At 52.5% G+C, this 25,836-nt stretch overlaps 2 protein-coding genes across 6 annotated transcripts; both read left to right on the top strand.

Annotated features, from left to right (window-relative positions):
- The first annotated feature begins 4,161 nt into the window (after window positions 1-4,161).
- GCK (glucokinase) lies at window positions 4,162-19,741 on the top strand. 3 transcript variants are annotated; one of them, XM_003797567.3, is made up of 10 exons: window positions 4,162-4,353; window positions 11,465-11,627; window positions 12,176-12,330; window positions 13,385-13,504; window positions 14,714-14,809; window positions 14,918-15,017; window positions 16,083-16,266; window positions 17,215-17,370; window positions 18,001-18,234; window positions 18,488-18,632. In XM_003797567.3, exons 1-10 carry the CDS (start codon window positions 4,306-4,308, stop codon window positions 18,630-18,632), a joined length of 1,401 nt encoding a protein of 466 aa, XP_003797615.1. In that variant the 5' UTR covers window positions 4,162-4,305. The 3 variants fall into 3 exon arrangements, with proteins under 3 accessions (XP_003797615.1, XP_023373513.1, XP_023373514.1); XM_023517745.1 differs by having other exon boundaries at window positions 14,714-15,017; window positions 18,488-19,741; XM_023517746.1 differs by lacking the exons at window positions 4,162-4,353; window positions 11,465-11,627; window positions 12,176-12,330; ... (1 more) ...; window positions 14,714-14,809; window positions 14,918-15,017 and having other exon boundaries at window positions 16,152-16,256; window positions 18,488-19,741.
- A 460-nt stretch (window positions 19,742-20,201) lies between these two features.
- Window positions 20,202-25,035, top strand: MYL7 (myosin light chain 7). 3 transcript variants are annotated; one of them, XM_023517734.1, is made up of 9 exons: window positions 20,202-20,243; window positions 21,253-21,387; window positions 22,634-22,711; window positions 22,917-23,030; window positions 23,157-23,232; window positions 23,486-23,590; window positions 24,047-24,125; window positions 24,311-24,359; window positions 24,891-25,035. In XM_023517734.1, the coding sequence occupies exons 3-9, from the start codon at window positions 22,709-22,711 to the stop codon at window positions 24,990-24,992; spliced, it is 528 nt and encodes a 175-aa protein (XP_023373502.1). In that variant the 5' UTR covers window positions 20,202-20,243; window positions 21,253-21,387; window positions 22,634-22,708; the 3' UTR covers window positions 24,993-25,035. The 3 variants fall into 3 exon arrangements, with proteins under 3 accessions (XP_023373502.1, XP_023373501.1, XP_023373503.1); XM_023517733.1 differs by lacking the exon at window positions 20,202-20,243 and having other exon boundaries at window positions 21,185-21,387; XM_023517735.1 differs by lacking the exons at window positions 20,202-20,243; window positions 23,486-23,590 and having other exon boundaries at window positions 21,185-21,387.
- The last annotated feature ends 801 nt before the right edge of the window (window positions 25,036-25,836 follow it).

Genomic DNA, 25,836 nt, shown 5'->3' with positions numbered 1-25,836 from the left:
TAAGATAACTAAACTGTTAACAATCCTGGAGTCAGGCTGACCTTGGGGTAAATCCTGGTCAAGTCTCTTGAAGCTGTTGTAGCCTAGTAAGTCCCTTAACTCCCATAGGCCTCAGTTTCTCCATATATAAAATTACATTCTCCAGCTTGCAGGCCAGTTACAACTATGTAAAAGGTCTAGTATAGCACCTGACACATGGAAGCCACTAGACATACGTTAGTTGTGCTTGTTGGATCCTGGCATGCTCTGCTGTCTCTCAGCTTGCCTCTCTTCCTGAAATCCCAGCCATAGGCCACCACCCACTACCTGACACCCTCCCCCTCATCAGGCCCTTGGCCTGTCCCTCAGCATAAGAGCACAGCCAGTCTCAAGTCTACCCTGCTGTAAGCAAACACTTGCAACAACTCTAGGCCCCATTGCATCAGCGTGCCCACACCTGGTGCCACATTGTGCTGAGGGCAGTCAGGAAACAGGCCAGTAGAGGAGGGGCTGACACTTTGGGCTCCCTGGTCACCTCTTTCTTTCCTACTGGCATATGGGGTCTGGCAATTTGGTCCATTTAACTGTAGACCTCTATTCTTTAGAGTCTGGGCCTCTGATCTTCTATGCAAAATAACAAATGAGACCCAATCTTACTTTGTTTAACTTGATTTTTAAATATTACTTCATTAATACATATTTATTGTGGAAAATGTAGGAAATACAGATAAGCAAAGAGGAAAATAACCCATATTTCTACCATTAATATAATTGTTACCATTTTGTTGTATTTTCTTCCATATGTATATTTTCTATATCATATATACATATATGTGACAAAAATGGATCATACTACCCACATACATTTTCTGTTTTCCCCCTTGTGATAGTCATCTATTGCTGTGTAATAAATTATCTCAAAACTTTTGGTGGTTTGATTCTTCCATGCATGTACTATGGTGATGAAAATGTTGTATCACACTATCCTGTACCTGGAACATATGCTAAAAGACAGAAAATGCTTTCTAAAATGATTTGTCCTGTAATAATAAAATTTCATTTTATGAAATGCTTTTTTAAAAAAGTAGTGACTTGGAACAACAAAGCTGTATAATCTCACTTGTGACCTATAGAAACTGTGTGAGGTAATAAAGCTTAGCTAAGTGGTCTGGCTTGATGTCTCTCCTGAGGTTGCAGTCAGGGTGTTTGCTGGGGCTGCATCATCTGAAGGCTTGACTGGGGCTGGAGGATCTGCTTCCACGGTGGTCCACCCTCATGCCTGGCAAGTTGGAGCTGCCTATTGATAGGAGGCCTCACTTCTTGGTGGACCTTCCCAGAGAACTTGAGTGTCCTCAGAGCATGGTGGTTGACTTCTCCCAGAGGGAATAATCCAAAGAAAGCAAGGCAGAAGTCACAATGTCTTTTCTTGCTTATCTTTCAAAGCCACATGTCATCATATCTGTATTAGCCTATTAGCTACCAGGGCTAGACCTACTCAGCATAGGAGGGGACTATACCATGGGATGCATACATACCAGAAACAGGGCTCATTGGAGGCCACTTTGGAGGGTTGCCACCATATTCCCTTTAAACAGTAACTCATAAACATCTTTCAATGTCAATGGAAGCAGATTGATCTTATCATTTTTTGATGGGCGGTGCCTGTGGCTCAAAGGAATAGAGTGCTGGCCCCATATGCCAGAGGTGGCAGGTTCAAACCCAGCCCTGGCCAAAATCTGCAAAAAAATAATAATAACAATAAAAATTAAAATTAAAAAATCATTTTTGATGACTATATACGAGTCATTACGAGGGTTTACATAATTTCTTTGCCAGTCCCCTATTGTTGGATGTGGATTATATCCCATTTTTTAATACTAGAATGAGTAATCTTGCATAGCCATCACTAAGCTTGTCATATTATTTTCTTGCAATAAATTGAAAAGAAAATCAAGTCATGGCTATTGATCAGCTCTTTGAGCAACCAAAGGGCAGGGATACTACTGGGACAAAGAAGAAGGTCCCTCTTTTCTCTCTCTCTCTCTTTTTTTTTTTTTTTTTTTTTTTTTTTTTTTGGAGACAGAGGAGGGTGTCTCTCTCTCTCTCTCTTTTTTTTTTTTTACTCTGTCATCCTGGATAGAGTGCTGTGGCATCATCATAATTCATAGCAACCTCAAATTCCTGGGCTCAAGCCATCCTCTTACCTCAGCCTCCTGAGTAACTGACACTACAGGTGTGTGCTACCATGTCCAGCTAATTTTTCCATGTTTTAGTAGAGATGGGGTCTTGCTTTACTCAGACTCGTCTCAAATTCCTGAGCTCAGGCAATCCACTGCCTCAGCCTTCCAGAGTGCTGGGATTAAAAGCGTGAGCCACTGCACCCAGCCTAAGAGTAGGGTCCTTTCTGACTTAGCTCTTCTCTTTCTCACCCCATTGAATGAAGAGCTCACTGTCTTCTGAGACAATCTAGCCCATTTCCTTTGCTCTTTTAAAAAAGTTCTTAATGGAAATGATGTTCATCCATCCTCCTCAGGACAGCCCTTGAGATATCAAGGACTCTGAGTATGTCCTGGGCTTCCCTCATGAACCATATCCCTGCGGCCCTCCTCTTCCTGGTCCCTTCTTTCTGGACAGGTTCTGCATAGGCTTATCTAAAATTCCTTGAAAGAAGGAACTGTTTCCTGCTATGTTTTTAGTGCAGAGCCAACACATTGGCATTGTCATCACTCCTTCACCTAAAGAGGAAGCATTGAGCTAGGACAAAGGTGGGCACACAGGAGGGGTTGTGTGAGACATAAGAATTTGGCCCTAGGGGATTAGCCACTGTGGGAAGAGGGGGTATTGCACCCCTTTCTGCCCTCACAGGTGCCAGTGAATGCAAGGAGGCAGCCTGCAGGAAGGAACTCTGGGGAAGGTTGTATGTCACCCAAAGTATAAGCTAGAGAGGGCACTGTGAGTCCAGCTAAACCAAAAAAGGGGTCCATCTGCCTCAGCCCCAGCATTTGTCCTCACCCTCCACTTCCACCTTCTAGAGCACAGAACTGGAGAATTTGGATTCTCCTCACCTGTGCTGTATGCTGGGGTCTGGAAGAAGAGATGCCCACTGGAGCAGTTGCTTCTTGGCCTGGCTAGTATAGAGGAAGCTCCCCATGCCCACTGCAAACCCAGGTATGAGCCCTGCTCTCACAAGCAAATAATGGCTTAGAGCCACATGCTGGACAGGTCAGTGACCTGTCACATGGGGTCTGGTGAGGACATCTTTGCTCTATTTTGGGAAAGGGATCAATCGTGTCAAGGGCTTCCTCAGGAGTGACCATACTGGCCACTGGGGGGAGAACCTAGCATTCTGACAAGGCACCCTCTGTACTCTGACTCATTGCTGACTCCAGCTAATTTTAGCAAGGTTTGGCAGGTGCCAGCAAGTTCAATGTATATGGGGGTCACTCCTAGGTAAACCCAAAGAGGGGACAGGGCCAGAGGCTGGGAGACATGGTCTGGATGGATGTTCCCAAAGCCAGCCTTGGGCCTAGACTTTCCAGTCGCAAAACCTGAGAATGACCTCCTCAGTATTTTGCTTGTTTTTGTTTCAAGGCATCTTGAGACAGGTTGATGATTTATAGTTGAAGCTTGTTGGGGCAGACCTGAGGACCTCCACCTGTTCTCAAAGGCCCCATGAGGCAGTGTATACACCACCAAGCTAATCCTTTAGCCATCAGGCCCTTCTCCCAATGGCTGGAGGACTTGGACCTGGCCTTCCTGCCACTGGCCTACCCCCACCACCAAACACCATACAGACCCCCACACTGTGTGAAATGTACATTAGACCTCTCCACATTCGAAAATCCACTGGGGAGTCCCCATCATCTCTAGCAGCAAGTCCAAACCCTCACTGGCATAGGACAGGCCCTCTGTGCCCTTCCTTGTCTTTGGTAATGAACACTGCCCCCCAAGACCCTGGTGACATCCCACCTGCACAAGTCAAGGAATGGAGTATGAATTGGCTGGCCTTGTGCCCCCTCCCCTCCCTCTGGGCAGCAGTCCTGACCTGGCATTCACAGGGCATGGCAGCTTGCCCCATGGCCCCTGTCAACCCTGACCTCTTGTGGGTCTCCTCTGCCCTTTCAGCCCTGTCCCTGACCTCACGGCAGTGAGCAGAGTATTTCAGCAGCTGCCTGTTGAGCTCTGTCAGTACAGAAGTTCTGGGCTGCCTGCCTCAGGCAACTCACCGGCCAGTCAGCTCTCACCTACCATAGCCACGCTCCAGACCTCAGTGGGGCAGGAGCATTTCTACCTCCCCAAATACCTGCCACTTGGCCCCTCGGAGAGATGGCAGTGGATACCACAAGAAGCCAAGCCCAGACAGCTTTGACTCTGGTAAGGGTCACTCCAAAGTCAGGGACTCTGGATTGGGAGAGTGGTCCCCAGGACGGCACCCTTGGTTTTAGAGATTACCAAAACCAACACTGGGGGCAGGGGTGGCAAGTGGGTGTTGGACCCTTGCAAGAAAGCACACAGGCCTGAGGAGTCCTGGTTAAGGCAGCTGTGCCTGCACCAGTGCTCCCAACTGCCCAGTCCTCTCTGTGTCTGTCTACTGTCCAGTCTCTTGGGAGTTCTAGGAAACTTGCTCCTGGGGCTGATAGTGACCCAGGACACCAGTGTCTGGTGCCAGCTTGGAGATTTTATGGGAGGTAGCTGGCTTCCCAGTGCTGTCTGGCTCTCAGGGGTCTCACCCAGCAGTTCCAGGAGTTGGTGGATCAGGGGTTCTCTTCCTCAGGAGAATGTGAGTGGCTGGCCCAGAGTCACTCACTACTGTGTACACAGCCACCCAAGGGCCCAGGAAGACAGGGCCAGGCTGCAGCTGGACACATGGCTCTGAAACAGGCTCTGGAGCCCACAGGCCTACAGCACTTGCCCAGGAGCCCTTGGTCATGTCCTCTAGGCTGGCTGTGTCCACTCAGACTGGCCCCCCCATGCCCTTAGAGCTATCAAATGCCATATGAGAAAAGATGGCCTACATTTTTGCCACATTCTGGGGATCACAAAGCATTGCTCACTGCATAAAGGGGCTGGTGGCTGCCCAGCTGATTCTGCAGCCCTGCCTGGCCTGCTTCACCCCTTCCACTCTGCTGTCTGAGCATGCAACCATGACCACGTCCAGGCCTGTGGCTTAAGGGTTTTCTCCATACTGATGGCTTCCAAATGTATGTGTCCAGCCAGACTCTTCCCAGAACCCTATCCTCACACAGCCAACTGCTGCTAGGGAAAATTCTCTCATTGGCTGGCCATGTGTAAACATGGCCAGACCAAGTGCCTGGCTCCCCCACCTTCCCCACCCCACCTCAGTGAGCAGAGCCCCTCCTTCCCAGACCATTCTCTTCCTCTTATTCCCCCCTCAATCTGTCAGCAAACGTTATTTGTCACCCTCCCTTCAGAATAAATCTGGATTCTTACTGCCTCTCACTAGCCCCGCACCCACTAGCCCTGCGCCTGCATTGTATGGGGCAGCCTGGTGCCCCCCTTCTTCCTGCCCCAAGACACCTCTACTCTGTGGCCAGGCACCTCCAGGCCTCACTCCCCTCTGACCCCAGTGCAGGCTTCTGCCCACCTGCATGAACCAGCAGTTGCCCCACATGTCCCCCCTTTGTTCCCCCTCTTACAACTTGCCCCCAGCTTGATGAGATTCTTTTTTTTGGTTGTTTTTTTTTTTTTTCGTTTGTTTGTTTTTGAGACAGATCCTCAAGCTGTTCCCCTGGGTAGAGTGCCATGGCATCACAGCTCACAGCAACCTCCAACTCCTGGGCTCAAGTGAGTCTCCTGCCTCAGCCTCCCAAGTAGCTGGGACTACAGGCGCCCGCCACAACGCCCGGCTATTTTTGGTTGCAGCCATCATTGTTGTTTTGGCAGGCCCGGGCTGGATTCGAACCCACCACCTTAGGTGTATGTGGCTGGTGCCTTAGCCACTTGAGCCACAGGCGCTGAGCCACTTAATGAGGTTCTTAACTGCGGTTCCCACAAGGGGGCTTGTCATGCTCTGCTCCTGTGCCCCACAGAGCACCTGGCACACAGTGATCATCTGCTGGGGAGACGGGGGTCAGCTGCCCTGCGGGGATTGTGGGGAAGTCTTCAAGCAACCTAAGCCCTCCATTTGGCTGTCACTATGAGCCCTGAAAATGTGCCCTGTGACCTCTAGGGCAAGGGCAGCAAGAGAAGCCCCTGCAAGTCAGCAGAGGTTGCCTCCCTCAGGCTGCTGGGATGTGGTAGGCTCTAACTGTGCTTTTTCCTCCCAAGGCTACACTTGGGGGACCAGGCACTGGCAGAACCCACATTTCCTAAGCTGCTCAAGAAAGTCGTGTGGCTTGCAGACACCCAGAACAAAGCTGGTCTGTGAGACACTTGTAGCAGGGGTTTGGACTCTAGGAACACCTGGGGCTGGAACCCAGGGACTGGGTCTGAGCCTTCCCTGGCTAGGCTGCCTCCAGGGTTTTCTCTATACTGATGGCTCCCAAATATATGTGTCCAGCCAGACTCTCCCCAGAACCTGTTCTAGAGCTGGGGCTGGAACCCAGGCAGCCTAACCGGGGAAGGCTCAGAGTCGGTGCCTGGGTTCCAGCCCCAGCTCTGCGCTCCCTGGCTCTGAGGGCTTGGGGAGGGTTTGTACTTCTGTGTTCAGTTTCCTTGCTGTGAGAAATAGAGATAATAAAAGTGCCTGTGTCCCTGGGTAACTGTGGGAATGACAGTGGAGGGAGCACCGGGAATGGGCTGAAACACAGGAAGTGTGGGTGGCTTCAGTCAGTGTTCCTGGGCATGTCCCAGGAGGTCTGCAAGGCAGACCTCCACCCTATGCTATAACCCCAGGGTGGTAAGACCAAGCCAGATCAGAGCTCCCTCCTCTGGAACTGCACGCTGACCCTGTGCCAGGAGCATGGGTATCTGTAGACCTCAGTGCACCCTGAGGAAGGGGCTTGTGCCCAACATGGACAAGGCTTACCTTTGGGGGATGCCAACTTTGGCGAGAGATGAACCCCCAGGTCTTCCTGTGGCTACAGTCTCAGAACATTATAGCATCTGTTCTTCAGCCTGTGCCCACAAGAAAGCATGTGTGTCCCCACAGGAGTCCCTATAGTTATCATGATGTGGACAGGGCAGGGGAACCCTGTAGCACCTGCTAAGGCAGGACACAGTATGAGGGCCCTGTACCCAGATGACTCGTCTGGCTCCACTAGTGCCAAGGAATAGGCTCCCTCACCCCACGCACCCTGCCTCCCTCCAGGGAGAAGGCAGACCTACTTTTATAGAAATCTAGATTTTTCTATAAGAGTGTCTCTACTTTAAATAGATTTTAAATGTTGGCAGAAAATTTAAGCATTTGAGAATGTTATGCAGAACAAATCAGATCCACAGACCAGATGCAACTTTATTTACAGAAATGGGATCAAGTCAATAGAGTAGGGCCAGCTAGGGAAAAGCCTAAAAAAGAAGGACATGCTACCAGGTCTTGGCAAAGACCCCATCTCTCTTCATAGGGAAGGCCCTTTCTCCTTCCCTATAAAGGCCACAGAGGCCCCATGCTGAGTCCTCAGTGTTGCAGAAGGTGGCAACACCATGTGCATCTTGTGAAATGCATGCAGGACTCTTTCTGCAGAACAGTTTTTTTTTTTTGAGACAGAGCCTTAGGCTGTCTCCCTGGGTAAAGTGCTGTGGCATCAACTCCTGGGCTCAAGCGATTCTCTTGCCTCCACCTCCCAAGTAGCTGGGACTACAGGTGCTTGCCACAGTGCCTGGCTATTATTTTTGGTTGTAGCCATCATCGTTGTTTGGCTGGCCCAGGCTGGATTTGAACCTGCCAGCTCAGGTGTATGTGGCTGGTGCTTTGGCCACCTGCAGAATAGATTCTCAGGAGAGAAATTGCTAGATCAAAATTAAATATTAATAGAAACTCCAAATTGCCCTCTGAACAGGTGGTATCAGTTTGACTTCATGCCATGCCTGGGATTCCTCAGGGGGCACTATCTGGCCTAGAAGCCAGCACAGTTGGGGCTTCTTGAAGTCAGCGACAGGGCTGAAATGGGCCTGAATACAGATGGTGAAGACTGAAGCCTCTCCTGCACTTTGCAGGGCCTTACTGGTCACCTCTGCCTGTGATAATAGAAACACTAGCCACCATGTACCTGGTTCTTACTATGTCCTTTTGAGGGGTGGGCCAGTTTTCCACATAGTCCTTTGAGGGAGGGTCACTCAATGACCTTCGTCTGTCTGACAGTACTACATATCACCTCACTCTGCCCTGGCACAGGCTCCAGGAAGAGCCTTCTCCCATGAAGAGCCTTGGGCTGAAGGGCCAGAGTCTAGGCCCATGGCCACCAGGATGGGCTTCTAGGACAGAGGGGCGGGTGTGGGGCCCAGCAGGCCCAAGGGCTGCACTTGCAAGATCAGCATCGCTTTTGTTAAGAGTCCATGGGTGTCTATAATCAGGTCCCTCTGAACAGTTTCGTCTGGGAGGAGGTGTTGGGCAGCCTGGTGAGGACTCTCTGCCGACAGTCACCACGCACATGGCTCTGGACACTAGTTGCACTGCAGTGTGCTAGCTGCATGTGCCTTTCCTCATCTGCAAGATGGGACGATGCTGACACCTCCTCCCCAGTGCTGCTGGGACAGGGTGTCCGGTGCAAGGCAGTTGTGCAAAGCTTCCAGCTCAGGCAGGGCCTGGCGTGTGGAAGAACTCAGCAGCTGTTAAGTGTTCTTGCAATTAGTTCCTGGCACACGCTGTGATGAAGGAAGAGACACAGAGACGGCAAAGGTTGTAGCTATGGAGCCTTTGAGGACAGTCAAGTTTGGATTGTTTTACAGAGCACTGATTGTGTTTCCGGGGGGGTGCCCCATGGGGACAGAAGGGGTCACCCCCTTCCAAAGTGGCAGAACAGCTCCTGTGCAAACATGAGTGTTTCGTTCTGTGTCTTTTTTTTTTTTTTTTTGAGACAGAGTCTCAAGCTGTTGCCCTGGGTAGAGTGCTATGGCATCATAACTCACAGCAATCTCCAACTCAGACTCAAGCGATCCTCTTGCCTCAGTTTTCTTCTATTTTTAGAAGCGACCGGGTCTTGTGTTTGCTCAGGCTAGTCTTGAACTCGTGAGTTCAAGCTATCCACCCGCCTCTGCCTCCCAGAGTGCTAGGATTGCAGGCGTGAGCCATCGCTCCCAGCCTGATTCTGTGTCTTTTGTCACAGACTTTGTCAGCCCCATCCCTTTCTGACCCTCCCTGGGTTTAAATTTCACTTGTGGGGCCTCATTAACAGAGGTAGTTCTTAACTAAGGATCTATACCCACTGGGAATGCTTTGGACTGTAGGAAACCAAACAGCTGTCCACCTGTGGCCAAAGTGGTTAGTATATGCTCCCATAACCCGCAACATGAAGGTGGGTGGACCAGGATCAATCTCTCTTCTCTGCCACCCATAGTCTGCTGACAGCTTTTTCCCTGCACCCTTCTCTTTCTGATTGCAAAATGGCTGTTGCAGTGCCAGTCATCACATCTTTTTTTTTTTTTTTTTGGAAACAGAGTCTCACTCAGCCTAGTTTACAGCAACCTCAAATTCCTGGATTCAAGTGATCCTCCTGCCTCAACCTTCCGAGTAGCTGAGACTACAGGCACCTGCCATAATACCTGGCTAATTTTTTTATTTTTTATTTATTCATTTCTTTACTAGAGATGGGGTCTCTCTCTTGCTTAGGCTGGTCTTGAACTCCTGAGTTCAAACAATCCACCCACCTCAGCCTCCCAGAGTCCTGGGATTACAGGCATTGAGCCACCATGCTGGCCTCATCACATCTCTATACAGCCGTGTTTACAAATTTAGCAGGCACTGACCTTCCCCTCCAACTAAAATCAGGGTTCCCTTCACCTGTCATGGGCCAGAACTGAGTCACATATCCAACTTTAGACAAGATGCCACCAAGGGGGGATAGAATTGCTGGGCTTGGCTTAACCCAACCACAGCTTAATGTGCCCCCCACACCAACAAAATCTAGGTCCTAAAAACTAATGCAAAAGGGGAATCTCTAACCCCCTGAGCTTATGTGTAAGACTGTGGGCAAAAGAGTGTGAGTTTTTGAAAAGAGTGAATCCACTGCTTTTATCTGAGTATCTTTCATTTTCCTTTTTGGTTCAAAATGAAAATATCTTGGCTCGGCCTCTATAGCTCAGAGGCTAGGGTGCCAGCCACATATACTGGGGCTGGTGGGTTCAAACCCCACCTGGGCCTGCCAAACAACAGTAACAACTCCAACAAAAAATAGACAACTGTTGTGGCGGGCACCTCTAGTGCCAGCTACTTGGGAGGCTGAGGCAAGAGAATTGCTTAAGCCCAAGAGTTGGAGGTTGCTGTGAGCTGTGACACCGGGCACTCTACTGAGGGTGACATAATGAGACTCTGCTGTCCCCCTGGGTAGAGTGCCATGGCATTACAGCTCACAGCAACCTCCAACTCCTGGGCTCAAGCGAGTCTCCTGCCTCCGCCTCCCAAGTAGCTGGGACCACAGGCGCCCGCCACAACGCCTGGCTATTTTTTGGTTGCTGCCGTCATTGTTGTTTGGCGGGTCCGGGCTGGGGATTCGAACCCACCACCTTAGGTGTACATGGCTGGCGCCTTAGCCGGTTGAGCTATAGGCGCCGAGCCAAAAGAAAATATCTTGATGATTATCTTTCTTACCACTGTGCAAAGATACCAGTGTCTCAACATACCCTTTTCTCCATAAATATGCACTATTGTGCAATGGGTACAGACACATGGCTATCTACCCGCAGAGTCCAGCTTGCTGGTGACTCAGTGGCCGAGCCACAGTTGCATTCATGGCCTGTTCTCATGCCACCATGTGCAGGGCAAGTGGCCACACCATGAGCAGTCCATACTCCTGTCAATGCATAGAGACCTTCCTCACTCTGTGGCCTCAGAGCGTCCATGTCATGGGTGGCTTTAGTTAACAGACACCTCCTGATGTATGTTGACCTTGGTCAGCCCTCATGCATGCCTGTGCATACTCGCCCATTTACTTCCTGGCATAAATCCTGGAAGTAGAATGACCAGATCTTTCAGACAGTGATGCCAGCTGCCCAGCCTCCTCCAGTCCCGCTCACCAACCCATCCTGTGAACCCCTTCCTCTCACTTTGTCTCAATACGAGGGAGAAAAGGAGGCATTATAAGACATTGTGCCACAAGGATATCAACAGGGACAAAAGCCACTCTGCCCTCTGCCCCTCATCCCTCCAACATAACCTGGGCTAAATTTGTCAAATTTTTGAGACCTAAAATTCTGTTTTTCTGCCTTTTTTAGTTGTTTTTAACTGTGGTGAATTATTTGATGGGTCATCCTAGACATGGGGTCAGAGAACAAAGAAAACCCAAGATGTGTGGCAGAGATTCCCGTGAGACCTTGTGCCTAGTGACAGCCCTACTCCTGCCTGGCTGATCCCATCCCCCTCCCTGTGCAGGTGGAACAGATCCTGGCAGAGTTCCAGCTGCAGGAGGAGGACTTGAAGAAAGTGATGAGACGAATGCAGAAGGAGATGGACCGTGGCCTAAAGCTAGAGACCCACGAGGAGGCCAGTGTGAAGATGTTGCCCACTTACGTGCGCTCCACCCCAGAAGGCTCAGGTATAACAGAAATAGGACCTGCATGCAGACCGGCTCCTCATCTGAGGCAGCTGTGGGCTGGGCCCCAAACTGGAGCTGTACTCCTGGCACTTCCAGCCTGGGCTGTCCCCAGTCTCCCTGACATGGGGTCTCCTGGGGAGCAATAAAGTCTTGATTCCTCTGGTCCAGTCCTGAGAACCTCAGGACCCCCTGGAGCTGGAAAGCCTCAAGAAAAATGGCTTTCTTCATCTTGCTGCTCACTTAGGGGACCCACAAGCCCAGCCTGAGTCTAAGCTAGTACACTAGGTCCCAGTTGGCCCTGGGTTCTGGGTGACTCAATCTAAGGAAAGGATTGCCCATCTATTTCTCCTCAGTTTCCCTTTAACCCCTCCACAGTTTGCTCTGGTGTCCCCCAGATATTTGGCATCAACAGCTCCTTGTCAGCTCTCTTGGTCCCCCCATGCTTTCCCCTCCACCTTTCTCTGGTCTCAGGGGCCGGCCACCCAGGTCCCACCCAGCCCAAGGCCTTCCAGTCAGTGCCCATGATGCACTTCTCCCTGTACCTGCAGAAGTTGGGGACTTCCTCTCCCTGGACCTGGGCGGCACCAACTTCAGGGTGATGCTGGTTAAGGTGGGGGAGGGTGAGGCGGGGCAGTGGAGCGTGAAGACCAAGCACCAGATGTACTCCATCCCCGAGGACGCTATGACGGGCACAGCCGAAATGGTGAGTAGCTCAGGGGGCCAAGGATGGGGGGGAGGTACGGCTCGCTAGGATCTCTGAGCCCAGCTAGTCCATCCACAAGAGGCAAGGGAAGCTGTGGGTAGGAGGACCTCCCTCAGCCTCTGAGGACCCAAGAAAGCAGCTGGGAGGCATAGAGAGACAGATCAGACATGGCCAATGTGCCCCTAAAGTCTCACAGTCACCATCTGGCCAGCATTGAGAGGGGTCCAGTGGCAGAAGAGGCCCCAGCCAGTCACACCCTGTCCAATTTCCCAGAGGAAATTGATTATCCATGCAAGCCACTCTTTTTCAGGGACTGCCCCTTGCTCTTCATCAGCATGCATTCAAAGTCGGGTGGCAGCAATCCTAGGCAGAAGGACTGGGAGTCGGGGGCACAAAAATAGAGAACCCTGCAACAGCTGAGCAAGGCCAGAGCCCCCCAGCTGATTCCCAGAGGATCAGGGTTTCAAGGCAGGAGGCTGCCCAAGGCCCCTGGCTGCCCCACACACACCTGCAGCTCACCTGTCTGTCTATGAGTCTGGACAGGAATTAAGGCAGCGGGCATGGTGTGGCCACGGCACTCAGCAAGGAGCTTGGTCAATTGGCAGAGGACTCGGCAATGAGCATAGACAAGCGAATGCAGGGATTGAGGGATGACCTTTAGCAGTCATGGGACAGCCAGCATACCTGGATGTGAGACTCCAGGTGCTGGAGTCAGAAACTGCAGTTACGGCCAAGGATGTGCCTCCATCTAGAGCCTCAGGAATAGCTGGCCAGGCCTGAGTCTGGACCCCACTGGATCATCTGGGCCGGTCCCTGGGGCTGTCAGCAGCAAGGCTCTGGCACCAGGGGGAGCTCAGGGCCTGAGCCTCCAACAAGCAGCTGTGGAAGCGCAGAGAGGGACTGTGGACAGACCTGGCATTCAGTGAGAGGCACAGAGGCCAGTGCTTCCCTGGGGCCTACTGGCTCAGCACCCCCCCATCACCTCAACACATGGCCCCAGGGATGGCTCTGGCCACCCAGTAGCCTGATGGTCACCTCCAGGTGAATCTTCTAGCTCTTTGACTACATCTCCGAGTGCATCTCTGACTTCCTGGACAAGCATCAGATGAAGCACAAGAAGCTGCCCCTGGGTTTCACCTTCTCCTTTCCTGTGAGGCATGAAGACATTGACAAGGTGGGCCAGGTGGATGCATGCAAGGCAGACAAGTAGAGGGATGTGCAACCCAGGGGGGAACTCTCTTTCAAGTGCAGCCCTACACCCCATGAAGGGAAAGAGCCCAAACTCTAAAGCAGCGGTTCTCAACCTGTGGGTTGTGACCCCTTTGAGGGTCTCCTGCACATCAGATATTTACATTATGATTCATAACAGTAGCAAAATTACAGTTATGAAGTAGCAACAAAAATAATTTTATGGTTAACGGTCACCACAACATGAGGAACTGTATCAAAGGGTCACGGCATTAGGAAGGTTGAGAACCACTGCTCTAAAGGGAGATCTGTATTCAAATTGTGCCTTGTTGCTATTTGTGAAGCTTTAGGAAGTAAGCATGATATTAACTGACTCTTATTACTATGTGCCCTGAGCCTCCCCACCCCTTGGCAGGGAATGTGCTGTCATTGCCCACTACCATGGGAAGTGGTAGTTCAAACTCAGGGGCCTGAGTAAGGTTCAAGCTCAGGAAGCTCAGCTCCAGCTCACCCACAGACCATGGGAATGCCATACTGTGTCTGGCTGAGTCAGAAATGTGAAGGGACAGAGATTATACTCTACTGGCAAGCTAGCAAGGCAGCCTTCCAGTTACACCTACGCACGCACACACACGTAAATTATATAGCACATAAATGAAACATGAGACCTCTGGGTCAAAGACAAAGCCAGGTCATTGTTCGTAGCAAAAGCAGCAGCCAAAGCAACATGTATGGTTTTCCAAATTCCAGTCTTCTCAGAAATGTAGTGAGGGCCAGGTGGCACTCTCACACACAGTGGGCTGTGTTACAGTAGAGGAACCCCGATCTTATACAGAGCTACTCCCCTCAGGACCTAGTTTTACTCCGCAATGATGTCTCGGGGCTATATAGTACAGTGTAGTATAGTATAGTACTATACTACAGTATAGTACAGCTTCCTGAGCTTGAGCCTTTCTCAGGTTCCTTAAATTGGCTGGGACTCAGCCCTGCAGAAACATGAGATATTCGTAGAGAATTGTCCCCATCACTTCTCAAAGCTATGGACTACTCTGAGCCTGTTTCCCCAGCTGTAAAGTGGGGTGCAGTTCCTGTGGCCTCAGGCAGAAGCTCTGAGTGATCAGTGTCCTGCCCTCAGAGTGGTCAGTGCCCTGCCCTCAGAGTGATCAGCAGCCACAAGGCCCTCCTCTTCCCACAGGGCATCCTTCTCAACTGGACCAAGGGCTTCAAAGCCTCGGGAGCAGAGGGGAACAACATCGTGGGGCTTCTACGGGATGCCATCAAACGGAGAGGAGTGAGGGAGCATCTGTGCCTTCCCAGGGGCTGCCCTGGACCCCACCATACCAGCACTGCTGGCATATCTCCCATCCCCCATCGCCCCACCCTCTGTGCTTCTTGGCAGGACTTTGAGATGGATGTAGTGGCGATGGTAAATGACACGGTGGCCACAATGATCTCCTGCTACTATGAAGACCGCCAGTGTGAGGTCGGCATGATTGTGGGTAAGGGCTCCTTGCAACCCAGCCCCTTCCAGACTACTGAGGCTCCCCGTGTTCAGGATGCTTGGGGCCCCTGCAGGATGATAAGGAGAGGAACAAAGTACCTAACAACTGGTGATGTCCAAGCAGTGTGCCCTGGGTAGTCTTGGGGTGTTGAGATGCAGGCACTGCATAGTGGTGGGAAGCAGCATCACTGCATCAGATGGCACACCCAGCTGCATATCTGCCTGGCCTATCATGATTTAATTAAAACACTTTACCTGGTAAATTTAATAACTAGACTGATTTGTGTAAGTAGAAAAGGATATGCAAAAATGGCACCATCCCTTCCTGGATAGTCTTATCTGGCCCTGCCTCTGTGCTCTTGCCCAAATTGTAGGCAGGTACCCCAAAAGGGAACAGGAGCCCTCTTGTCCTAGTGGAGGGGTCCTCCACACCAACCTCAGGCCATTCTCAGAAGTTTCTGAGGTCATCATAGCAAGCTCTACTGAGCAGCAATCCAATCAGATCAGTTATCTGCATGTGGCTATTTTTCTGGACTCTGGGCCCTGGTTACTCAGGAAGACCTTGTTAAAGTTATTTGTTTTTATCGGCCCTTCAGAGCTAACTCTGAAAGGTTAAGTATTTGTGTACTTAACCTAAAACCCTTACCCATTTGTAATTGTATTCCCCCCTAAAAAATAGCATATACTGTATATATATTTTTATACATACACATATTCCCCAAACATGGCTCAAACACATGGCTGGAAAGCCCAGGAAAACAAAGGTGATGAATAGGCAGAATAAAACCATAACACCCCCCTCCCATCACTTTGATACATGCTCCTTGATCCTCTCAACAGCCAGGTAACAGGTAGAGGAGGTGTTACCATCCTCTCTTAGGGAAGGGGAAAGCCCAGAGAACTGACCCCTCTACCCCCAGCCACACAATCAACCTTAGTCTACCAGCCCCGTAGACAGCCCCCTATCCACTGCTCCAGGCAACATGGACGGACCCTTCACATGGTCATGGAGGGTACAAGGGGCAAAAGGAGGGAGAGCCCTCATGAGCTCTCTGCCCACCAGGCACAGGCTGCAATGCCTGCTACATGGAAGAGATGCAGAATGTGGAGCTGGTGGAAGGGGACGAGGGCCGAATGTGTGTCAACACCGAGTGGGGCGCCTTCGGAGACTCTGGCGAGCTGGACGAGTTCCTGCTGGAGTATGACCGCCTGGTGGACGAGAGCTCCGCGAACCCCGGTCAGCAGCTGTAAGGATCCCTCCACCCCCCAAGCCCAGACCCTGGGCCGCTGGCACAGCAGCAGATGGGAGCCCAGCCACCACAGATAATGGGCTTGTTTTTAAACTGCTCTGGGGAAAAGCAAACTGACAGTCCTTTCGTAAGCTCTGTCCCTTTGGCTCTGTGAACGATTAGTCCACAACTGTTATAACTTCTACCCTTCTGACGGGTGATCTTGGGCTTAGAGAAGGCTCTGAGATGCTTCCGGCAATTTCTGGGTTTAACCCATAGATCCCCAAAGTACATATCTGTCCACGTTCGTAGAATGAGTTTTAGTTTTGTGTGGAATGCTGAAGGTTGGCAAGGTGTAGCCGGGGACCCAACCAGCACAGAGCTTGTCATTAATCCTGGCTATCATTTGTTAACCATCTGCTACGTGCCAGGCCAGTGTTAAGTATTTTATTAGCATTCTGTCTGAGCTCACCGACCTCGACTAGGTCAGTGGTATCAAAGGTAGATGAAAATACGAAGGCTCAAAGATTAGGCAAGCTGGGCACTCAACCTCTGAGCCTTAGTTTCCCCAACTGTAAATGGCTGATGATGACAGCAGCCCCTAACATGGCTGTAGGACTAAAGATATAGGACGCATGCTCAGAGCAGAGGAAGGTTCCAGAGTAACCTGGGCTGGGCTGGGTCTTTGGATTCTGTCCCTTTCTTGTGCTGGGCTCAGCACCAGGCTGAACGTGCACGTTTCAAATCCCTTAAATTTCTAAAGCGCCAGTTCATAAATGAAGGAAAAGACGTGAACCCAGGTCCTTGGGCAAAGGGGGTGGGGTTTGGGGGTGGGAGTAGAGGTGGGGGTGAGAGCGGGGATTGGGGGGCGAGGGGCGTCACAGCGCCCCCACGTGGCCACCTCCACCTGTGTGTGGAACCCTCCCCCGCGGGACTGCTGGCATAACCAGGTGGTCCTGTGTCCAGGTACGAGAAGCTCATCGGCGGCAAGTACATGGGCGAGCTGGTGCGGCTCGTGCTACTCAGGCTAGTGGACGAGAACTTGCTCTTTCAAGGGGAGGCTTCTGAGCAGCTGCGCACGCGCGGTGCCTTTGAAACGCGCTTCGTGTCACAGGTGGAGAGGTACGCGGAGGGACAGTGGTGGAGCAGGGCTCATAGGCGAAGCCCTGGGGCGTGGACCCATCGGGACTGGAGACCAGATCCCAGGGGAAGGCGGAATCCCAGACCCGAGACGCAGGAGCAGGAAATGAGAGACCGGGACGGGGTTCCGGGACTGGGCTGGGCTCAGGTGGAGGAGAGCGTTATCCCGGGGTGGGGACGGCGCAGGAGGCGCGGGAGGCGGGGTCCTGGACTGCGACCTAAAGGGCAGGGGCTGGAGAGAGCTGCAGTCGGAGAAGGAAGCCCCACCCGCACGTCCCCTCCTATTTTCCCCACCTGCCAGGGGCACCATTTCACTTCATCCACGCACAGCCCCGAGGCGCGGCATTGTTGAGATATTGCTGATGTTAGAGCGGAGCCCTGGGCTTGGAGGGAGTGGTACTGGCCGGGTTACTGCTGGTCCTGGGCGGAAGCCGACCCGCTCATTTCCCGAGCCCAAGCCCCAAACGTTTTGGCTGGTTGAGCTGAGCAGGATCCCTGGAGAAATGGCTGGCTGGGGCCCTTACCTAGAGAAACGTGGGCCACCGCTGGGGAAGGGAGGGATGGGCTGGCCGTGTGACCCTCGGTGCCTGTCCTCTCTCCTCCCACCCCCAGCGACTCGGGAGACTACAAGCAAATCCACAACATCCTGAGCACACTGGGGCTTCGGCCCTCCACCACCGACTGTGACATCGTGCGCCGTGCCTGTGAGAGCGTGTCCACGCGCGCCGCACACATGTGCTCGGCCGGGTTAGCGGGCGTCATCAACCGCATGCGCGAGAGCCGCAGCGAGGAGGTGATGCGCATTACCGTGGGTGTGGACGGCTCCGTATACAAGCTGCACCCCAGGTGAGCCCACGCCGCTCTGTCCTGCGTGCTGTCCTCCCTGCTAACACGAGGCTGGAACACGCGCTCCGAAGTTTCCTGTGGCTCCTAGATCTGAGAATTAGTGATTCTCTTCTCTTTGTCCCTCTGACCTTTTAAATGCTGGGAAAGGGTCATTTGCTTTCAAAGTCGTGGGTAATGGCTATGGAGAATGGGCAGGGGTGAAGTCTGGGAGGGCTCAGAGGACAGACAGCAGCCCTGTTTCCCTGCTGTCCAGCTTCAAGGAGCGGTTCCACGCCAGCGTGCGCCGGTTGACGCCCAGCTGCGAGATCACCTTCATCCAGTCAGAGGAGGGCAGCGGCCGGGGGGCGGCCCTGGTCTCCGCAGTGGCCTGTAAAAAGGCCTGCATGCTGGGACAGTGAGAGCAGAGGCCACAGGGGCTGGGAGGAGGCGGCGGCCCACTGGACCTGGACCCCAAGGGGACAGCACTTCCCACAGGTGCTCCCAGCCTGGCCTAGGCAGAAGGCCTGGTCATGTCAGAACCCTGGACACCTCCCAGTCCCAACAGGGAAGGAGGAACCCAGCAGGCCTCTTCTTTGAGTCAGTCAGTGGGACAGACCCAGGGCCTGGACTGGTCAGGGGGATGGGGCACAAGAACAGATTCCTGCAGCTCCTCTCCTTTCTTGCTGGAATCAGCTACCCAGACCGGAGTTGCTCACTCAGGACTTCCTTGCCTCTCCACACTGGCAGCCTCTCAGAGTTGTCAGCTTGGCTTGGGCACCAGCTCTCAGAAGGGGGTGCCCTCTGGACCCTTCTGTGGCCTGACTCCCCTTGAAGTGCCTCCTATGGGAAGGCAGCTACAGCAACTCTGCCATGCCTAGGCCTGGGCCCCACAAGAGCCAAGGGCAGCTGACACCCAGGCCTGGTTGTTCTCTTGCCTGTGGCTTAAGAGGTCCAAGAAGCAATGGGTGGACGCTCCATGGAGGAGGTATCCCAGGCTGTGGGTACCCCCAGAGACCTTTTCCCATGCTTAACGCCCATCCAGAATGGTTTGTGCTTCTGGGATAAACCCTCACAGCAGTTGCAAGAGACAGAACCCCAAGGCCCTTGCTATGAAGGGGAGGAGGACCAGCCCTTCACTGGCAAGAGCCCCCTACCTGCTTCCAAAGGCAGGGTGGCATCTTCAGCTCCCATGGCACTGGCTCAGGAAGAATGGTTTATGCTTCTGGGATGAACCGTCACAGCAGTTGCCAGAGACAGAGCCCCGAAGCCCTTGCCATGAAGGGGAGGAGGACCAGCCCTTCACTGTCAGGAGCCCCCTACCTACTTCCAAAGACAGGGTGGTATCTTCAGCTCCCATGGCACTGGTTCAGGAAGAAGCCCCAAACAGCGCTCAGCACACCCCCTGGGGGCCACCCAAGCCCTTCCTCTTGTCCTCACCAGACCTCTCATATGCCATGCCACCTTCTCCATGCCTGGCTGTGGGCATGGACTGTGTGGGTTTTTTAATTAAAAATTTAAAAGTTTTAAATATGGTCCGTTTACCATTATTTGACCTCTGTGCATAAGGTCTATGGGGTCAACATAGAAAGAGAAATTGTCATGTGCATGCACACTTCACTTCTGTAAACCAAGGTGCATCTTGGGATCTGCCATCCTTTGTGGCCTGCAATGCCCAGGGCATTGTGAAAAGCAACAGACTAGGCTGTAAGAATAGGAATGGGGTGACAGGGGTGGGCCAGAGGTACTGGACAGTGGACTGCCCAGGTGCCTGCTTGCCTACCCAGGGGATTTGTGCAGATGGAGTGCCAGGTTAGGTGCTGCTGGAGTAGGGAAGGGGATCCTGCTGCAGGTTAAGTCTCAGCAGGGTCCTGTCTCCTCAGGGCCACTTAGGTTATGACAGTGAGTGGGGTGCCAGCGATACAAGATGTCACAGGATTTCTTTTTTTTTTTGAGACAGAGCCTCAAGCTGTCCCCCTGGGTAGAATGCCGTGGCATCACAGCTCACAGCAACCTCCAACTCCTGGGCTCAAGTGAGTCTCCTGCCTCCACCTCCCAAGTAGCTGGGACCACAGGCTCCTGCCACAACGCCTGGCTATTTTTTTTGGTTGCAGCCATCATTGTTGTTTGGCGGGCCCCAGGCTGGATTCAAACCCGCCACCTTAGGTGTATGTGGCTGGCGCCTTAGCCACTTGAGCCACAGGTGCCAAGCCTGTCACAGGATTTCTAAGGTCCCTCCAGATGCTCCTATTTAGAGTTTGCCAAACATAGGGCCTAATGCTATTTTTCATGCAGCTTAAACACAGTTCCGTACAAATGTACAGCTATGTGACTGAGACATGCATTTTCTAATGGGAGAAAGTTTACCAGGCCAGTCAGGATCAACTGTTTTATTTCATTCAGAACTTAACCTAAAGTTGTGATTTTGGAAAGTACTTCCCCCTTCAGATCTCTCGTTTTCTTGTACTTCTCATGTGGGATTGCTTCAATTCATAGTACCCTTGAGTCGAAACTAAGCATTGTAAAGTGGTGCAAATGTCTTATGCATTATCAGTACCATTGTACTAATGTTGGAACATTCATGTATTAGCACATGTTTCAAAATATATGGCTTTCTATTTCTCCTTTATATTATAATTTGGGGCATTGCATCAATTTTTAAGAATTATTCATGTACGCTCGGTGCCCATAGCTCAGTAATTAAGGGCACCAGCCACATACACCTAGGCTGGCGGGTTCGAACCTGGCCCTGGCCTGCTAAACAACAATGACAACTACAACAAAAAAATAGCCAGGCATTGGGGCCAGTGCCTGTAGTCCCAGCTACTTGGGAGGCTGAGGCAAGAGAATCGCTTAAGCCCAAGAGTTTTAAGTTGCTGTGAGCTGTCACACCACAACACTACCAAGGGCAACAAAGTGAGACTCTGTCTCCACAAAAAAAAAGGAAGAAAGAAAAAGAAAGAAGAATTATTCTTTTAGGTAGGTTATATGTCTGGATGGAAATGAATAAGTTGAAATAAATGAAGTGAATTTATTTTCCAGATGGAAAAGGTGTCATAAAACACGTGGGCTCAGGGTCTGAGAGATGAGAGCCCCTTTGCTCTTCCAGTCAGCCGCTGACAGACGCAGGCCTGAGCCTGCTGGAGGGGCAGTGGAGGGGGCAGGCAGTGATCCCAGGTAGGGAACAAGCCATCACCCCTGCTACCTCTGGGAGGTCCCCTGCTTCCCCAGGCTCTCAGAAGCTGTTGAGGCTGCTGCTGTAGAAGAGCAAAGAGTGCTCAGGCTTTTGCTCTACCATTCGGCACTACTTCCAAGTCATGTCCCACATGCATGAAGGGCCAAGAGGATGTTTGGGGTTCTGGCTGTATGTTCCAAATCTTCATGCAAAGCAGTATCACATAGGTCTGCCCATCAGCTAGGGTGCCAGGCCCTCTGTGGATATACAGGTGTTGATCAGGCCCGGCAAATGGGAAATGTGTCCCATGAGCTCCCAGCTAGAAATGTTAGAGAGAGCTTTTCTTTTGATGGGGGGAGATGGATCCTCACTCTGTTGCTCAGGCTAGAGTGCCATAGCTCACAGCAACCTCAAATGCCTGGGTTCAAGCAATCCTGCCTCAGCCTCCCAAGTAGCTGGGACCACAAGCGCCCATCACAATTTCTAGCTAATTTTTCTATTTTTAGTAAAGACAGGGTCTCATTCTTGCTCGGTCTGGTCTTAAAGGCCTGAGCTCAAGTGATCCTCCCACCTTGGCCTCCCAGAGTGTGGGGATTACAGACAGGTGTGAGCCACCACACCCCACCCCAGAGAGCTTTTCAAAAGAAGCAGAGCTGAAATGAGGCTTGAGGGTCAACAAGGTTCTAAAGAGCAGAGGTGGAAATCTCCACAGAGAGGGGCCCCAAGCAGGGCAGGCTGGCATGGGGAAGGCTGTGGGGTTTCCTTCTCCCTCCACAATTACCCCCAAAGCCAAGCAAAGGGTTCTGTCTGGGGTCACAGCCAGCTCAGGACTGCCTTCTGCCCTTTAGTCAGAGGGGGAAAAGGCCAGAGCCTAGAGTCTTCACCAAAGCCTCTGGGGATCTCAGACCAGAAACTGTCCTCAGAACACCCACTGCCCTCTCTTGCTCAGCAAGACCCCTAGGCCACCCCTCCCCAGCTGATCATTGCAGTGACCAGGAGTGATGGTCCCATGGGAGTAACCTTCATTCAGCACCTAGAGTGGGGAGATTCAAGCCAGCTCTGCTAGGGGAGACACTGCAACATACCCAGTCCTGCCAGGATGGAGGGACACCACGATGTTACACACTGGGGATGTGAAGGTCACTAAGAAAGTAACTGGAATCCGCTGTGGCCCTTGTGCCCCCCTCTCAGGCAGGGACTGCCAAATTTGGGCCTGTCTTTTGCTCCTCTCCTTATTTGGACCTCCAGGTGATAAAACTGAGACATAAAAGAGGCTGGGCCCTGTGACAACTGTGACAGCAGCCAGGCCACTGTGTAAAGAGAATGGTGAGTGCCTACTGGTGCCAGCCTTTGGGCTTGGGGGACAGAGCCAGGGACTTCTGTGCCTGCACTGAGCCCAGAGAGGTCTCCATGGATACGAGGAGGCCCCTGACCAGGCTCTCTTAGTCAAACTCTAGGGCTGTGCAGGGATGGGGAAGGGAGACTTTCAGGAGTCGGGGAGAAGACCATCTTCCCAGCTTTGGAATTGTAGGCCAGCAGGAAGGCGGGGACCCGAGGCAAGGCCACAGCCACCAAGCAGATCCAACGTGGCTCTTCCAACGTCTTTTCCATGTTCGAACAAGCCCAAATCCAAGAGTTCAAGGAGGTGAGTGCCCATCGCCAACAGCCCCATCCCAGCACTCCCACCTGCCTCCTACTTCCCTCTCACACCACCCTCCTGCCTTCCCTGTGGTGGGGGAGCTGCGCCTACTGAAAGGCCCCCACCTCGCAGGCCTTCAGCTGCATCGACCAGAATCGTGATGGAATTATTTGCAAGTCAGACCTGAGGGAGACCTACTCCCAGCTCGGTGCGTGAACTCACCCCACCCCACACCCTGCTCACCCCAGGACCCTGAGAGGACCGTGCCTTGCACCTCTCTTGTAGTACTTGCGTCTCCTTACACTGCTTTCCCCTTCTTGTCACACCTTCCTTCCATGTCACCTCCCTCACCCACTCCTTTGCCTCTCTACCCTGTGGCCAGAAAGGAGGGGAGGGCAGCCTGGGCCCTTCTCAGGGACACCCAGGGTCCCTGTGTGCATCTCATACCCCAGTACCACCAGGAAAGGTGAGTGTCCCGGAGGAGGAGCTGGATGCCATGCTGCAGGAGGGGAAGGGCCCCATCAACTTCACTGTCTTCCTCACGCTCTTTGGGGAGAAGCTCAATGGTGAGCCTAGAGCAGAGCTGGGCTCTTGTGGCTAGACAGCAAGCCAGAACCCCACTTGAACCCTGCCTAAACCTCACTTGAACCCCACCTAAACCCCACCTAGATCCCACCTGCCATGGCCCCTTCAAAGGACTTGGGGCCCACCCCTGCACATCTTCTGCTTCAGCATCCTATGGGCATTGGGCCCACTCCCCAGTCCCACCCCAGTGTTAATGTGGGCTCAGGAAATGCGCCTTCCTTCAGTCTCCACTCCCAAATCCCAGACTCCAGCCAGGCCGCCTTCCTAGGAAGATAGGCTTTCCCAGCCCCTCTGAGACCCAAAGAATACTTCATTTTCGAAAATGCTCCACCCACCTATTCTGGGACATGGTGGGATCCTCATGCATCCCAGATTCCTCCTGGAGGGGACCCAGGAGGATGGAGATGTGGCATTCACCTGGTTATCTTGGCTTCCAGGGACAGACCCTGAGGAAGCCATCCTGAGTGCCTTCCGCATGTTTGACCCCAGTGGCAAAGGAGTGGTGAATAAGGATGAGTAAGTTTGAGCCCAACCAGATGAAACCGAGGGCTGTGAGGACCCTTGTAAGGGGGGCTATCTGTACTTTAGAGCCTTCACCGCTCTTTATGAGGTGGAGCAGTCCTTCCCGGGCTTCCCTTCCTCTTCCCTGTGTGATTCCCCACTCCCAGGTCACCCTACTTAGACCCTTCCACTTCCCCCAGGTTCAAGCAGCTTCTCTTGACCCAGGCAGACAAGTTCTCCCCTGCCGAGGTGAGCCTTTCTGGCCCCTTCAACACCTGTTCCCAGCATCTTCCCTAGGCCTTCCCCTCTCAGGGCACTGGGAGGCCTTTGGCAACCCATTGCCCACTATAGCTCAGAGCCCAGCACCAGTGTGGCAGTTGCTGAAGGGGTGACCCAGGGTCCTTCCTGGAGGAGGTGCCATCTGTGTTGAGATCTGGAGGGTAAAGACAAGGAGTCAGAAAAGAGAGGAGGGTGTGCCAGGCAGGGAGACTGTGTGCCTGACCCATGGTAAGGGCTTCTGGAGGAGGCTTTGTACACGTGGGGTGGGCCTGTCCCTGTGGCCAGGGTGGGCCCTTTGACCCACAACCCCCATTTACTACTCCCCAGTCTGCTCAGAGTCAGCCAGTGGAAAAACTCAGACTTTTGGGTTTGGGGTTGCAGAGGCTACAGCCCAAAGCATGGCCCCAGTAAGCAGGGTGAAGGGCCACTGGTCTCCCTTGGGTCACAGCTCCATGGGCTGCCCTGGGAGGCTGGGGCTGCCTCTCACCAATGCCCCCGTAGGTGGAGCAGATGTTTGCACTGACGCCCATGGATCTGGCAGGGAATATCGACTACAAATCCCTGTGCTACATCATCACCCACGGAGACGAGAAAGAGGAGTGAGGGCAGGCCTGTGGGTGCTTCAATAAACTCTGTTGCTGAATTAGAATTGTAGTGGTGGCTTGTCTGTGACAGATGGGGTGGGACCCAGCCCAGGGGATCTCAGGGGCCCCATGCAGGCATCACTGTGATGGTGATCACTACACACATCTCGGAGCCAGCCCCTCACCACCTCACCTCGATTCACCCCACACTGCCAAGTGGAGTATGGACCCATGATCATGCCCAGTTTATAGATCAGGCCCAAACCACACCTCCAGGAAAGGAAATGGTAGGTTTTACACCCCCCTTCACCAGGCACAATGTGTGCACTGCCCAGCTCCTCAAGGCTATGCAGAGAAGAGGCTGCATGCTGGGTGCCCAGCAAACTCTGTGTGCCAATGCCTTACTGGCAGGCAGCAGCCCTGGGCCCCTCTTGGCACACAGGCTCAGAAGGACCTCCCTGCACACCAGCATGCATTTTGCTGGGTCCTGCATGAAAGGCACAGGGAACTCATTTGAAAACCTGGCCACCAACTTGAGGACAATACAAGCAGGGTGCTATGACAGAATGGACACCAAGGGAAGGTCCAGAGTGCACACAAATTTTTGGAGGAATTACTCAGAAACTGGCCTGTATCTCATGAGCCCCTCACCCCAGGGGAGAAAGCATCAGACAGCTGGAGGGCAGAGAAAGGGCTCTCAGGGGAAAACTGGTAGTGTCCCCACCCCCTACCTCAATTTTTTTCTTTTTGAGATGGAATCTCACTTTGTCACCCTTAATAGAGTGCTGTGGTTTCATAGCTCACAGCAACCTCAAACTCTTGGGCTCATGTGATCCTCTTGCCTCAGCCTCCCAAGTAGCTGG

Source organism: Otolemur garnettii, unplaced genomic scaffold (genome assembly GCF_000181295.1).
Source record: "Otolemur garnettii isolate 467f Iridium unplaced genomic scaffold, OtoGar3 scaffold00119, whole genome shotgun sequence".
Taxonomy (NCBI): Eukaryota; Metazoa; Chordata; class Mammalia; order Primates; family Galagidae; genus Otolemur; species Otolemur garnettii.
Note: the sequence above shows the minus strand (reverse complement) of the source record. Positions and strands in the feature narration are given on the sequence as shown.

What these genes read in the sequence shown, in the direction of transcription:
- GCK (XM_023517745.1), top strand. Translation starts at nt 4,306, where the DNA reads ATGGCAGTGGATACCACAAGAAGCCAAGCCCAGACAGCTTTGACTCTG. An exon ending in CTCCACCCCAGAAGGCTCAG is followed by an intron (nt 11,628 to 12,175) that starts GTATAACAGAAA and finishes CTGTACCTGCAG; the next exon opens with AAGTTGGGGACTTCCTCTCC. An exon ending in GTATACAAGCTGCACCCCAG is followed by an intron (nt 18,235 to 18,487) that starts GTGAGCCCACGC and finishes CCTGCTGTCCAG; the next exon opens with CTTCAAGGAGCGGTTCCACG.
- MYL7 (XM_023517734.1), top strand. An exon ending in AAATCCAAGAGTTCAAGGAG is followed by an intron (nt 23,031 to 23,156) that starts GTGAGTGCCCAT and finishes CCCACCTCGCAG; the next exon opens with GCCTTCAGCTGCATCGACCA. An exon ending in CTTTGGGGAGAAGCTCAATG is followed by an intron (nt 23,591 to 24,046) that starts GTGAGCCTAGAG and finishes CTTGGCTTCCAG; the next exon opens with GGACAGACCCTGAGGAAGCC.